The sequence below is a fragment of the Palaemon carinicauda genome, chromosome 11 (genome assembly GCF_036898095.1).
Source record: "Palaemon carinicauda isolate YSFRI2023 chromosome 11, ASM3689809v2, whole genome shotgun sequence".
In the NCBI taxonomy this organism is placed as follows: domain Eukaryota; kingdom Metazoa; phylum Arthropoda; class Malacostraca; order Decapoda; family Palaemonidae; genus Palaemon; species Palaemon carinicauda.
Window position 1 is genome coordinate 2,003,870 of NC_090735.1, and position 15,948 is coordinate 2,019,817.

The 15,948-nt window shown below is 45.3% G+C and overlaps 1 protein-coding gene across 1 annotated transcript in view; it reads right to left on the reverse strand.

Annotated features, from left to right (window-relative positions):
- The window catches only part of LOC137649933 (3'-5' exoribonuclease 1-like), a 78,190-nt gene that overhangs the window by 43,711 nt on the left and 18,531 nt on the right, over window positions 1–15,948 (reverse strand). The window contains exon 3 of the mRNA XM_068382879.1: window positions 7,991–8,138. Within this exon, the coding sequence (XP_068238980.1) occupies window positions 7,991–8,138 (148 nt within the window). The remainder of the gene's footprint in view (window positions 1–7,990; window positions 8,139–15,948) is intronic.

The following is a 15,948-nucleotide window of genomic DNA, read 5'->3' on the forward strand; positions in this document are numbered from 1 at the left end:
AGGCTGATTGTAGTGGCTCGAACCTTTCTGACATAAGGAATCTTAGTACCACGTCTAAATTCCAACCTGGTGTGGCCAAACGACGCTCCTTCGAGGTCTCAAAAGACTTAAGGAGGTCCTGTAGATCTTTGTTGTTAGAAAGATCTAAGCCTCTGTGACGGAAGACTGCTGCCAACATGCTTCTGTAACCTTTGATCGTGGGAGCTGAAAGAGATCTTTCCTTCCTCAGGTATAATAGGAAGTCAGCTATTTGGGTTACAGAGGTACTGGTTGAGGATACTGATACCGACTTGCACCAGCTTCGGAAGACTTCCCACTTCGACTGGTAGACTCTAAGAGTGGATGTCCTCCTTGCTCTAGCAATCGCCCTGGCTGCCTCCTTCGAAAAGCCTCTAGCTCTCGAGAGTCTTTCGATAGTCTGAAGGCAGTCAGACGAAGAGCTTGGAGGCTTGGGTGTACCTTCTTTACGTGTGGCTGACGTAGAAGGTCCACTCTTAGAGGAAGAGTTCTGGGAACGTCCACCAGCCATTGAAGTACCTCGGTGAACCATTCTCTCGCAGGCCAGAGCGAAGCAACTAACGTCAACCTTGTCCCTTCGTGAGAGGCGAACTTCTGCAGTACCTTGTTGACAATCTTGAACGGGGGGAATGCATAAAGGTCTAGATGGGACCAATCCAGTAGAAAAGCATCTATATGAACTGCTGCTGGGTCCGGGATTGGCGAGCAATAAATTGGGAGCCTCTTGGTCATCGAGGTTGCAAAGAGATCTATGGTAGGTTGGCCCCATGTGGCCCATAGCCTCTTGCACACATTCTTGTGTAGGGTCCATTCTGTTGGGATGATTTGACCCTTCCGACTGAGGCAGTCCGCCATGACATTCATGTTGCCTTGAAGGAACCTCGTTACTAGAGAAAGGTTTAGATCTCTTGACCAGGTGAGGAGGTCCCTTGCGATTTCGTACAACGTCATAGAATGGGTCCCTCCTTGCTTGGAGATGTACGCCAAGGCCGTGGTGTTGTCTGAGTTCACCTCCACCACCTTGCCTAGAAGGAGGGACTTGAAGCTTTTCAAGGCCAGATGAACTGCCAGTAGCTCCTTGCAGTTGATATGTAACGTTCTTTGATTCGAGTTCCTAGTTCCCGAGCATTCCCGACCGTCTAATGTCGCACCCCAGCCCGTGTCCGATGCGTCCGAGAAGAGAACGTGGTTGGGGGTCTGAACAGCCAGGGGCAGACCCTCTCTGAGGTAGATGTTGTCCTTCCACCAAGTCAGTGATGACTTCATCTTCTCGGAAATGGGGATCGAGACCGCTTCTAGCGTCTTGTCCTTTCTCCAGTGAACAGCTAGGTGAAATTGAAGGGGACGGAGGTGCAGTCTCCCTAACGCAATGAACTGGTCCAGGGATGAAAGCGTCCCTATCAGACTCATCCACTGTCTGACTGAACATCGGTCCTTCTTTAGCATGTTCTGGATGCATCCTTGGGCTTGACTTGTTCTGGGGGCCGACGGAAAAGCCCGAAAAGCTTGACTGTGAATCTCCATCCCTAAGTACACTATAGTTTGGGATGGGACCAGTTGGGACTTTTCCATATTGACCAGGAGACCCAATTCCTTGGTCAGATCTAGAGTCCACTTTAGATTCTCCAGACAGCAACGACTGGAAGAAGCTCTTAGAAGCCAGTCGTCCAAATAGAGGGAGGCTCTGATGTCCGCTAAATGCAGGAATTTGGCAATATTCCTCATCAGTTTCGTAAAGACAAGAGGCGCCGTGCTTAGGCCAAAGCACAGGGCTTGAAATTGGTAGACAACCTTCCCGTAAACGAACCTTAGAAAAGGTTGGGAATCTGGGTGGATGGGGACGTGAAAGTAAGCGTCCTTTAGGTCTAAAGAGACCATCCAGTCTTCCTTCCTGACCGCTGCTAGAACAGACTTTGTCGTCTCCATGGCGAACGTCTGCTTTGTGACAAAGACATTCAGAGCACTGACGTCTAGCACCGGCTTCCACCCTCCTGTCTTCTTTACCACTAAGAAGAGACGGTTGTAGAAGCCCGAGGATTGATGGTCCCGGACTTTGACTACCGCTCCCTTTTCTAGTAAGAGAGACACCTCTTGCTTCAAAGCTAGTCTCTTGTCCTCCTCTCTGTACCTGGGAGAGAGGTCGATGGGAGACGTTGCTAGAGGGGGGTTTGTGTACAAACGGGATCTTGTACCCTTCTCTGAGCAACTTCACAGATTGTGCATCTGCGCCCCTGTTCTCCCAGGACTGCCAGTAGTTCTTGAGTCTGGCTCCCACTGCTGTCTGAAGAAGGTGGCAGTCAGACTCTGCCTTTAAAGGACTTGGTACCTTTCTTCTTAATCCCACGTCTCCTTTCGGCATGAGCACCTCCTCTGCTGGAGGCTCTGCCACGAAAGGGCGGAATAAATCTGGACGCTGGAGTCTCCATCCTGGGTCTAGACACGGTAGGCAAAGGGGTGGCTTTGCGGGCAGATGACGCAACCAGGTCATGCGTGTCTTTTTGAATCAAGGAGGCAGCAATCTCCTTTATCAACTCCTCTGGGAAAAGGCACTTTGAGAGAGGAGCAAACATAAGTTCCGATCTCTGACATTGTGTTACTCCAGCTGACAAGAAGGAGCAAAGATTTTCCCGTTTCTTGAGGACCCCGGAAACGAACGAAGCCGCAAGCTCACTGGAACCGTCCCGTATGGCCTTGTCCATGCAGGACATAATGAGCATGGAAGTTTCCTTGTCAGAAGGGAGGTCTTCCTGCTCAACGCTCCCAAACACCAATCCAAAAAGTTAAAAACCTCGAAGGCTCTGAACACTCCTTTCATCAGATGGTCTAAGTCTGAAGGAGTCCAACAAATCTTGGAGCGTCTCATGGCTAGCCTGCGGGGAGAGTCTACTAGACTTGAGAAGTCGCCCTGGGCATAGGAAGGAACTCCCAACCCGAGAACTTCTCCCGTGGCATACCAGACGCTCGATCTGGAAGAGAGTTTCGCAGGGGGAAACAAGAATGCTGTCTTCCCAAGGTGCTTTTTGGACTGCATCCATTCTCTCAACACTCTTGAAGCTCTCTTAGACGAGCGGGCGAGGACGAGCTTCGTAAAGGCAGGCGCGGATGACTGCGTGCCTAAAGCGAACTCAGATGGAGGAGAGCGTGGGGCTGCAGAAACAAACTGATCAGGATACATCTCCCTGAACAGTGCAAGAACTTTCCTAAAGTCCAAGGAGGGAGGCGTGGTCTTGGGTTCGTCGATGTCCGTATGCGGGTCGTCAAAGTGTGCAGCGTCGTCATCATCAGAGAGTCCATCGTCTGAATACTGAGGAGGAAGCGGCAAAGGAGTAAGAATTGGCTGGTCAGCTGAGTCCGGCAGCACGGGTGCATACGTGACTGCACTGGACGCAACGTCATGGAACTGTTGCCCAGTCTGTGAGCTGGCAACAACCATAGCAGCGCGTGGGCGCAAAGCGTCTACTCCTGACTGTCTAGTCTGCTGTGGGCGAGTAGTGGTAACCACACTGGGTTGCGGAGGTTGACGCACAGCGTCAAAACAAATCAACTTAGGTTGTTGTTGTAACTCGCAAACGTCAACGGAAGGTTCCGTGCGTCGCTGAACGTCAACATGCGGCTGGCAGGGTACACTGGAGCGCATGGGTGGCGGGACTCTCACAGCTGGAGTGCGGGAGAAGGTAGCCTCAGCGTCCACTGGACGCACAACCGTGGGTGGTTGTAGGCTAACGGTTGGTGCAGCGTCAACCTTCTCTGCACGAAAGTCCTGCATTAATGACGTTAACTGCGTCTGCATGGTCTGCAGCAAAGACCACTTAGGGTCTACAGTAGCAGGTGCGGCAACAGACGGTGTTACTGCCTGCTGCGGTACCGCTTTGCCTCTCTTAGGAGGTGTGCAGTCATCGGAAGACTGCAGCGAGTCCGAACTGACCCAGTGGCTACAACTGGGCCGTTGGACTTGCGCGGAAGGGACCGACTTGCGTTTAAGAGGCCGTGAGACCTTGGTCCATTGTTTCTTTCGAGAAACATCTTCCGCAGACGAGGAATAAATGGGCTCTCTCGTCTTCTTGTGGGTGGGGCGATCTTGGTAAGATACGTCCGAAACCACGGAGGGAACGTCTGTCCGCTGATTAAAGCCTGTCGAACCCTATGGTCGTACGACATTGCTTTTCCCCTGGGCTTGGGAGCTTGCAAGAGGTCCCGGACTGGGAGGACGACAGGCACTTTGAGAGAGGAGCAAACATAAGTTCCGATCTCTGACATTGTGTTACTCCAGCTGACAAGAAGGAGCAAAGATTTTCCCGTTTCTTGAGGACCCCGGAAACGAACGAAGCCGCAAGCTCACTGGAACCGTCCCGTATGGCCTTGTCCATGCAGGACATAATGAGCATGGAAGTTTCCTTGTCAGAAGGGGAGGTCTTCCTGCTCAACGCTCCCAAACACCAATCCAAAAAGTTAAAAACCTCGAAGGCTCTGAACACTCCTTTCATCAGATGGTCTAAGTCTGAAGGAGTCCAACAAATCTTGGAGCGTCTCATGGCTAGCCTGCGGGGAGAGTCTACTAGACTTGAGAAGTCGCCCTGGGCATAGGCAGGAACTCCCAACCCGAGAACTTCTCCCGTGGCATACCAGACGCTCGATCTGGAAGAGAGTTTCGCAGGGGGAAACAAGAATGCTGTCTTCCCAAGGTGCTTTTTGGACTGCATCCATTCTCTCAACACTCTTGAAGCTCTCTTAGACGAGCGGGGCGAGGACGAGCTTCGTAAAGGCAGGCGCGGATGACTGCGTGCCTAAAGCGAACTCAGATGGAGGAGAGCGTGGGGCTGCAGAAACAAACTGATCAGGATACATCTCCCTGAACAGTGCAAGAACTTTCCTAAAGTCCAAGGAGGGAGGCGTGGTCTTGGGTTCGTCGATGTCCGTATGCGGGTCGTCAAAGTGTGCAGCGTCGTCATCATCAGAGAGTCCATCGTCTGAATACTGAGGAGGAAGCGGCAAAGGAGTAAGAATTGGCTGGTCAGCTGAGTCCGGCAGCACGGGTGCATACGTGACTGCACTGGACGCAACGTCATGGAACTGTTGCCCAGTCTGTGAGCTGGCAACAACCATAGCAGCGCGTGGGCGCAAAGCGTCTACTCCTGACTGTCTAGTCTGCTGTGGGCGAGTAGTGGTAACCACACTGGGTTGCGGAGGTTGACGCACAGCGTCAAAACAAATCAACTTAGGTTGTTGTTGTAACTCGCAAACGTCAACGGAAGGTTCCGTGCGTCGCTGAACGTCAACATGCGGCTGGCAGGGTACACTGGAGCGCATGGGTGGCGGGACTCTCACAGCTGGAGTGCGGGAGAAGGTAGCCTCAGCGTCCACTGGACGCACAACCGTGGGTGGTTGTAGGCTAACGGTTGGTGCAGCGTCAACCTTCTCTGCACGAAAGTCCTGCATTAATGACGTTAACTGCGTCTGCATGGTCTGCAGCAAAGACCACTTAGGGTCTACAGTAGCAGGTGCGGCAACAGACGGTGTTACTGCCTGCTGCGGTACCGCTTTGCCTCTCTTAGGAGGTGTGCAGTCATCGGAAGACTGCAGCGAGTCCGAACTGACCCAGTGGCTACAACTGGGCCGTTGGACTTGCGCGGAAGGGACCGACTTGCGTTTAAGAGGCCGTGAGACCTTGGTCCATTGTTTCTTTCGAGAAACATCTTCCGCAGACGAGGAATAAATGGGCTCTCTCGTCTTCTTGTGGGTGGGGCGATCTTGGTAAGATACGTCCGAAACCACGGAGGGAACGTCTGTCCGCTGATTAAAGCCTGTCGAACCCTATGGTCGTACGACATTGCTTTTCCCCTGGGCTTGGGAGCTTGCAAGAGGTCCCGGACTGGGAGGACGACAGGCACGAACAGACGAACCCTCAAGCGCAACACTAACACTTTCCACAACACTACCACTCACTTTGTCACTACCCACTGCACTCTTACACTTCAACTCTTTGACGTCTGCCATGAGTTGGTTACGGTCACTCGCCAATGACTCGACTCTCTCACCCAGAGTCTGGATGGCACGCATCATATCTGCCATCGAAGGTTGTTGAGTGCTAGAAGGGGGATCAGGAGCAACCACTACAGGGGAAGGAATAGGTTGTGGGGCATGAGGAGAGGAAATATCAACGGAGCGAGATGAACTTCTCCTGACTCTATCTCTCTCTAGCCTACGTGAATATTTCAGGAATTCGAGAAAATCGAATTCCGAAAGCCCAACGCATTCCTCACATCGATCTTCCAATTGACAGGTTTTATCCCGACAATTGGAACAAACGGTGTGCGGATCGATAGAGGCCTTCGGAAGACGCCTTGAACAGTCCCTAGCACTACACTTTCTGTATTTAGGGACTTGAGAAGGGTCAACCATCTTGAATTAGTCAAAGGGGAATTCAAAATCTATCCAAAGTCGTCAACAAATAATCCAAAATCAATAAAAGAATGCAAGGATGTATTGAAGATAACCTCTGCAAAGCGAAAGCTAATAACTAGAAATGTGTACTTCACCAAAATCTGTGAAAACCAATCCAGTAAGCAACAGCGAATTTAGTAGGTCTTGCCGGTGGCACGACAGAGAGAAAATTGGTTCTGTGTTTACATGGAGTACTAAGTACCTGCTCGACAGATGGCGCTGTTGATGTACACCCCCTACCTGCATAGCGATCGCTGGCGTATTTTGAACGTAGAGTTTTTCTGTCGGGCAGCAGAGCTGCAGCTTATATAATCACCGGCTAAGTTTAATATTGAAAAAATAGACATATTGTAATGTACAGTACATCACTATTAAAAGTAAAGAACATTATACTACAGTATTGTGAATTAAAAGTTTCATCAAGATAATGAGAAGCAATATATTTTATACAACTTTAATTTTTAAGATTTTAATTCATACTAACATGAAAACCTATGCGCAATAAATGCTTTGATTACTAAATATGAAGAGAATATGTTTTCAACATATTAGCACCATGAATGACTTACGATACAGTAGGCTGATGTAAGGCTAAACTACGAAAGTAGTGTAGATACAGATTTAGGAATTTAGGAGCGAAAGAGTAGGCGAAAGAGTAGTCAGAGTTGTGTTCTTGAAGTTTTTGAGTCTATCATTATCATTAATTGCTAAGCTACAACCCTAGTTGGAAAAGCAGGATGCTATAAGCCCAGGGGCTCCAACAGGGAAAATAACCCAATGAGAAGAGGAAAAAAAGGAAAAATAAAATACTTTAAGAAGAATAACATTAAAATAAATATCTCCTATATAAACTATATAAACTTTACCAAAACAAGAGGAAGAGAAATTAGATGGAATAGTGTGCCCGAGTGTACCCTCAAGCAAGTGAACTCTAACCCAAGACAGTGGAAGGACATGGTACAGAGGCTATGGCACTACCCAAGAATAGAGAACAATAGTTTGTTTTTGGAGTGTCCTTCTCCTAGAAGAGCTGCTAATCATACCTAAACAGTCTCTTCTACCCTTACCAAGAGGAAAGTAGCCACTGAACAATTACGGTGCAGTAACTCCTTGGGTGAAAAAGAACTGTTTGTTAATCTCAGTGTTGTCAGGTGTGTGAGGAGAGAGGAGGATATGTAAAGAATAGGCCAGACTATTCGGTTTATGTGTACGCAAAAATAAAATGAACCGCAACCCGAGAGAAGGATCCAACGTAGTACTGTCTGGCCAATCAAAAGATGAAGTAACTCTCTAGTGGTAGTATCTCAACGGGTGGCTGGTGCCCTGACCAACCTACTACATACAGTATTTACAACAATAGCTAAAACATGACTGGGCGAACTCCTGCCAACAGGAAGCTGAATCACATGAAAGAGAGAGAGAGAGAGAGAGAGAGAGAGAGAGAGAGAGAGAGAGAGAGAGAGAGAGAGAGAGAGAGAGAGAGAGGAGAGAGAGAGAGAGAGAGAATTAAAAAAATCATAATTCAGCCTACTTTTTAGCTGTTCTATTCTCATACGGTTGATCTGCCCATTTATTCTACTAAGTTCTTTATGCTTCTCACTAGACTCAGATGGCTTCCTCTCTGTTTCCTCAGTTTCCTTTTCGTGTTCTGGAATTTCCACTGTTTCTGTCTCTTCTTCCTAGAATAAAAATTACAAACTCAAAAGTAAATTGTAGTTATCCTAGATACACAAACCTGTCTTTTATGAAGGGTATGCCTAGCGCAAACTGGAAACAGTCAGTGAAAGTTGTTAATAAAGTAGCTACATATTGATTGGTAGAGAGGCAACACACATTCACCTAACAGTAACCAATCACTTTTAGTTTATTGATATAAGAAAAATACAAATTAAAAAATCTTCATTTGTTCCCAAGATACAAATTATCATCTGTAATACAGGTGCATCATTTGTCGGCGGAGAATCGTCTTGCGGAACTGACTAGCATTGTCCAAGAAAGGGTGAACAATTAGGATTGTCAACCTCATCCGTACCCCAACAGTCTGAGCTTACCACTGAACAGTAAAACCCACACAGAAATAAAAGATCCTGGTTAACAGCAGAAAGCCGACACCTGTGACCAACTAGATGGCATGGACAAAAGGCTGGTAGGTTCTGTGCCAGAATCAGATTCAAAATGTCGAAACTATTCTAGGAAGTCAAAGAGAATCTTTCATGTTATGAGAATGGTGAAATAAAGGTTAGCAAGCATAACTATGATCACCCAAGGATACCCGGATAGAGCTCTGTCTCGGATTCCACCTTGTTATAGAGAAGCCGAACAAGAAGCCGGAGATAGCACATTGTCAAATCAGTCTTCTGAGGTGTACGCAGTTGTGAAGCTCTCCTACATTTACCAGACCACAACAAACACAAGTTGAGTTATCAACAGCAGGGAAGGACTTGAGAGAAGGCAAAAGGATCTTACCTAGCGTCTCATCAACAACTTAAGCTCGACCATGCACCTAAATGAGCAATAAAAGCTACACCACTACTTGAGCAACCACTACAGTGTTAGTTGAAAAAAAATGAGACCATGGGTCGATAGGTATCCTTTTGTATAAAGAGGGAGGAGGTCTGCCAGATGTCCCTTACCTAAAATACCTGCAGATGAAGTTCTGCCTTAACTGGGCTGCACGTAACTCAAAACCCTCCAAGTTCAAGTAATGAGAGGAATTTGAGATTTTCCACACATAAACCTGAATAATTCACCAAGACAACATAAGGTTAGAGTGGGAGGTACTGAGCTCACCTTCTCTTCGAATAGTATTTATGAGAGGCAGCAGTAGTTTTGACACGACCTGATCATGGGACCAGGGAGGAATTCCCATTGTTGTTTCCTGGATTCTTCAAGGGTAATAGTTTGGAGATAACAAATGAATGAAACATTATCAAATCTTGCAAGAGGGAATGAGGAAGAGGCAAATAAAAGGACCAGAGTCAAATTGCCTATTAAAACAAAATTTAGTGAAAACAGGAATCGATCAAAATCCAAAAATTGTAGAGCAAGATCTCTCATTTTTTTCAAGGTAAATGGCATGGTAAATCATATAAAACCTACCTTGATTTATGTGAACTAGCACCATTGGCCAAGGAAAACAAAATATCCTGACTTGATCTGTACCGGTAGGACCCCATGAGAGCAATATGAGCTAGGCAGCAGCGAGCAAGTGTAGTTTAGCCTATCAAACAAGCAGCTACGTAACAGTGTGAGGATAACATTGAAAAATATACCACAAGGAAAGGCAGTAGAGTATGTAAACAAAAATTCTTAAGTAACAGTAACTACTACCAAAGAATATTAAAAGCTTATGAATATATAAAGAAACATGAACTCCACAAAGTCTTTTGTGCGCGAAAACAGATAGAGATTGGTAGGAGTATTACGCAACTCCCGATGATCTGTCTTCCTGAACTTTTCAATGATATCTTCTTGGAAGTAGTAACATCTGAATAATCTAACACAGATGAGGCAGAGAATGAAGTAGAAGAGAGAAGGAGCATACACCTTTCTTGCCAGCCTTCTTAAGGGGCCAGGTATTGGATATCAAAGACGATGCTCCCACAAAGGAAGAGACTAAAGGGGATTTTTCTAAAGCAGCAGCTATATCACCAACAAGTGCCACATATTTCAGTACCTCCATGGGCAAAACACTAGTCTGGAAGACACTGCAGGATAAACCTAATAACCTGGTGCTGGCAAAAATTCTTCCGCAGACAGAGTACCAGCGAGTGGAAGACCAACTTCCTTAGGTTTAGGGTGTTGTCATTGTGAAACCAAAAATAGCAAGGGGATGATTGCAAATACTTATGTCCCTGTAAAAGAAGCAAGGATGATGAGGCTACTAGCAGATCTGCACAGACACCTGTCACACATTTGTGCCTTATCTGGCAAACAACTGCATATCTCTGTACTTTTCATTTAATTTATCCTGGTTTACCAGAACATAACAGCCTATCTGCAATGTTATCCATCTATTTATTAGAAGGCAAAAACATTAAAACAGCCAAAGTTTGAGAGACAGCAAGAATACACGTGTACTGATTTAAGCTGAAGTTGAGAGTTAATGTGGGTAAGAGTAAGGTTATGAGATGTACGAGAAGGGAAGGTGGTGCAAGGTTGAATGTCATGTTGAATGGAGAGTTACTTGAGGAGGTGGATCAGTTTAAGTACTTGGGGTCTGTTGTTGCAGCAAATGGTGGAGTGGAAGCAGATGTACGTCAGAGTGAATGAAGGTTGCAAAGTGTTGGGGGCAGTTAAGGGAGTAGTAAAAAATAGAGGGTTGGGCATGAATGTAAAGAGAGTTCTGTTTGAGAAAGTGATTGTACCAACTGTGATGTATGGATCGGAGTTGTGGGGAATGAAAGTGATGGAGAGACAGAAATTGAATGTGTTTGAGATGAAGTGTCTGAGGAGTAAGGCTGGTGTATCTCGAGTAGATAGGGTTAGGAACGAAGTGGTGAGGGTGAGAACGGGTGTAAGAAATGAGTTAGCGGCTAGAGTGGATATGAATGTGTTGAGGTGGTTTGGCCATGTTGAGAGAATGGAAAATGGCTGTCTGCTAAAGAAGGTGATGAATGCAAGAGTTGATGGGAGAAGTACAAGAGGAAGGCCAAGGTTTGGGTGGATGGATGGTGTGAAGAAAGCTCTGGGTGATAGGAGGATAGATGTGAGAGGCAAGAGAGCGTGCTAGAAATAGGAATGAATGGCGAGCGATTGTGACGCAGTTCCGGTAGGCCCTGCTGCTTCCTCCGGTGCCTTAGATGACCGCGGAGGTAGCAGCAGTAGGGGACCCAGCAGTATGAAGCTTCATCTGTGGTGGAAATGTGGGAGGTTGGGCTGTGGCACCCTAGCAGTACCAGCTGAACTCGGCTGAGTCCCTGGTTAGGCTGGAGGAACGTAGAGAGTAGAGGTCCCCTTTTTTGTTTTGTTTCTTGTTGATGTCGGCTACCCCCCAAAAATTGGGGGAAGTGCCTTTGGTATATGTATGTAAAAAATTAGTATCAAGCTGACTGACAGGTGGGCAAGGCCACCTGCGATAGTTATAGCCACCTTGTTAAATCTTTAACAACCCTTAACAGTAGGCCCCATTTTACCCACGGGCATATGGGGATACAGTGAACCCTCGCTACTTCACGGTTCGACCATCGCGGATTCACCACTTCGCGGGTTTTTTCCATAACCCATATATATATAAATATCGCGGATTTTCAGGAAATTTCGAAAATACCACGAAATCTGAAGACCCCCAAATACGATATTTTGTTACCTGTAATTCCATTAATACTGTAATTAGTAATATCTGCTCTTACTGATTGTCCATTGCATTACATATGATATATAATTCAGCACAGAAAGAAATAAAACATGAAAAGAGAATGTGATCATACGATAATACAGTACTGTATACAGTACGTAGTAAAATTAAATCGAACATAAAACGCAAATCAGATGCATTAATACCATATTAGAATGGTGTAAGGCTGCTGATGGCTACTATACTACAAATGTAATGGATGTGCATCTTTTCCATGATTCTTTTGTATGTATACGTACGTAGTACTGCATCCAATAATATTCTTTGTTGCAAAAATCACATTTCGAATAAGCGTACGAGAGAGAGAGAGAGAGAGAGAGAGAGAGAGAGAGAGAGAGAGAGAGAGAGAGAGAGAGAGAGAGAGAGAGAGAGAGAGACATCCTACAAAAGAATAAAATAGCATACGTAAAGCTATTATTATTATTGTTGTTGTTGTTAATAAAATTATGATTGTTATTATTATTATTATTATTATTATTATTATTACAGTACTGTACTGTATTATTATCATTATTTATTATTATTATTATTAATACTGTACGTACGGTATGCGAGGGGTATCTTGTATGAGTTGGTAACCTACGCATCATATACTGTAAGACGGGTTGTGATTGGTTCAAGCGCTGATAGATGACAAATCAGAACTCAAGTTTTGTTATCTAGCCTGTGATTGGTGTTTTGCCCGCATCTCCAGCTTCCAGCATCTAGGTTCTCGCGGGCCCGGGTCGTCCACTCTCTGTTCCCGCGTATCGCTGAGTAGACGTTCTTAAGTTTGTGAAGTTTAATCTGTGCTGTGTGCGACCTTTTTAAGTTGAACTTTTTGTCAAATCCTACTGTACAATGCCTCCCAAGCGTTCTGCTTCTACTAAGGCTGGTAGTGAGCCTAAACGCCACCGAAGGATGATGACGATTGCTGAGAAGGTTACGCTTCTCGATATGTTAAAAGAGGGTAGAAGTTACGCGTCCGCGGCGCGCCATTTTGGGATCAACGAATCTACTGTTCGCTATATCAAGAAGGACGAGGCGAACATTAGAAAGACGGCTGCAATCACCTTTAGCAGATCAGCGAAGCGAGTCGTTACAACGCGTAATAAAACGATCGTACGCATGGAAGGTGCTTTAGCTGTGTGGATTGCCGACTGCCGGAAGAAGAACATAGCCTTGGATACAAACACCATCCGAACAAAGGCTTTGAGCTTGTATCAGAATTTTGCTGCAAAGGAACCTCAAGACGACGATGGCAACCATGCTGAAGAAGATGATGATGCAGATGATCCTCAACCAGGGACATCCACTGATTCCCAGCCTCAGAAACAACGTTTTTCCGCCAACAAAGGATGGTTCGCGAAGTTTCAGAAACGCTTCGCCCTGAAAAGCGTTTCCCTGCATGGCGAGGCTGCTTCGGCTGACACTGCCGCTGCTGAAACTTACGTGAACCAGACGTTCAAGGATATTATCGCCGAAGGTGGATACAAGCCGGAACAAGTCTTTAATATGGATGAGACTGGCTTGTTTTGGAAGAGAATGCCGTCGCGAACTTTCCTGTTAAAAGAGGAAGCCAAAGCCTCTGGCTTTAAAGCATTCAAGGATCGCGTTACCCTCGTGATGTGTGGCAATGCTGCTGGATTTATGCTAAAGCCGGGGCTTATTTATAAGTCGAAAAATCCTCGCGCTTTGAAAAATAGGAATAAGAATCTCCTTCCCGTGTACTGGATGCATAATCCAAAAGCATGGATTACGAAGATGCTGACCTCCAACTGGTTCCACCAGTGTTTCATCCCGCAAGTCAATGAATATCTCGTAAAGAAGGGCTTGCCATTCAAGATCCTTCTCCTTATGGATAACGCTGGTGGACACGCAACTGACCTATCGCGTGAGGGCGTTCAGGTTGAGTTCCTGCCACCCAACACCACGTCATTAATTCAACCGATGAACCAGGGGGTTATCAGGGCGTTCAAGGCCCTCTACACGAAGAATACCTTGGCGGACCTCGTTGCGTGTGTGGATGCTGCCCAAGAGGATGAGGATGAAGATTTTAGCTTGAAGGCGTACTGGCGGCAGTACACCATAGCCACGTGCCTGAAGAATATTCAGAAGGCACTTCAAGAGATGAAACCTGCAACTGTGAATGCGAGCTGGAAGAAGTTGTGGCCCGAGATTATTTACGACGACGAGGGATTTACACCTGCTGAAATCCAACACTCTGCAGTACGCAAATATGTGCAGTTGGCTGCCATAATTGGAGGTGACGGGTTTGGCGAAATGACGACTGAAGACGTCGACGAGTTGTTGGACTGCCATTCCCAGCCCCTAACTGACGCAGACCTTGAAGACCTGACGAAATCGGCAAGCGAAGAAGAGAGTGAAACCCAGGAAGAGACCCAAGAAAATGTCGAAGAAACGGGCTTAACACTAGAACGGCTTGCCAAGGTCTACAACCATATAAAGGAGGTGAAAGAAATGTTGCAAGAGTGGGACGAGGATATGGTTCGGTCGATGCAATTCTGCAACAAGGTTGATGACATAATGACTCCCTACAAGATGCTCTTAGATCGAAAAAAGAAGCAGCGGCAACAACTTCCAATCACAATGTTCTTCCAGCCTCGCAAAAAAGAGCCAGTTCCTCCTGCTACTACGCCTTCGGAAGAAATTGAAGAAGTTGAAGAGGTGTCCCAGGAAAAGACACCTCCGTCTGAAGAGACGTAAAATACTACCTGGCTGCACAGTAGAACACATCATCAGCTTCATCATCATCATTTCTACTGTGCAGCAAATTCATCGCCATCATCATTCAAGTTTTTCTTGAACTTCTTTCGTGGTGAGTACAGTAACAATCTTTATTTTTTACTTTAATATTCTCACATTCTAATAATGTATTTGTGCCTGTTTTATAGTTTAGTACTGTACTGTATGCATTAAGTTAAAGGGAAGGTTTTAAAAGTCTACATGTTGTAACCTATCATATTTTTTTTGTTTAAAATTTACATTTACGTACGTAAAACAATCTCTCTCTCTCTCTCTCTCTCTCTCTCTCTCTCTCTCTCTCTCTCTCTCTCTCTCTCTCTCTCTCTCTCTCTCTCTCTCGTAAATTGATTTTTTTTTTTAAATTTACATTTACAGTAAGTACGTAAAACAATCTCTCTCTCTCTCTCTCTCTCTCGTAAATTGATTTTTTTTTTAAAATTTACATTTACAGTAAGTACGTAAAACAATCTCTCTCTCTCTCTCTCTCTCTCTCTCTCTCTCTCTCTCTCTCTCTCTCTCTCTCTCTCTCTCTCTCTCTCTCTCTCTCTCTCTCGTAAATTGTTTTCCTGTTTTGCTACGTACAATATGTACTGTACAGTACTGTATGATTTTATATAGATACGGTAAATTATATTTGTAAGGTAACATATTTTGTAAATGCTTTTACTGTAAATACTGTACTGTATCATTATTTATCACTATCATCATGCGCGTTAAATGCCTTTTTTGTTCTGAGCGTGGTTGTTTACTGAGCGTACAGTACTTTATGACGCCGTCGTTTCAGGCGGCGTTGGAAGTCCTAAGAAAAATAAAGTAAAACATTGGGAATAAAAAAATCAACATACTGTATAATCAATATAATCGATGCAAAAACTAACCTATACATATATGTGTACACTAAATGAGTTTGTTTCTTCATTATGATCAGAGATGAACATAAACAAAACATTGGTTGCCATTTTTCATCGTGCTTTTTAGGTGTTTAGGAAACGCATGATATAAAATCGCCTTTAATATTTGTGCCTGTTTTAGTTTAGGGTGCTGTAGTACATGCATTAAGTGTTCTGTACATTAAAGGGTAGTTTGTTAACAGTACTAGGTACAAGGGAAGGTTTTAAAAGTCCGAATATACATGTTAAATAAATAGGTAAATATGATGTCACTACTTCGCGGAATTTCACCTATCGCGGCCTATCTACCGCGATAAACGAGGGTTCACTGTACTGTAATTGCTAACAGTCATGCTCCTATAAAAAACACAGTGAGTGAGTGAGGATCTATAACTGGTTTTCAGTATATACATGAACATAAACATCGCAGTATCTGTCCTTTCACCCACTTACAAACTCTTACTTTGTTTCATTATCAACATGAAGCAATAATTAACA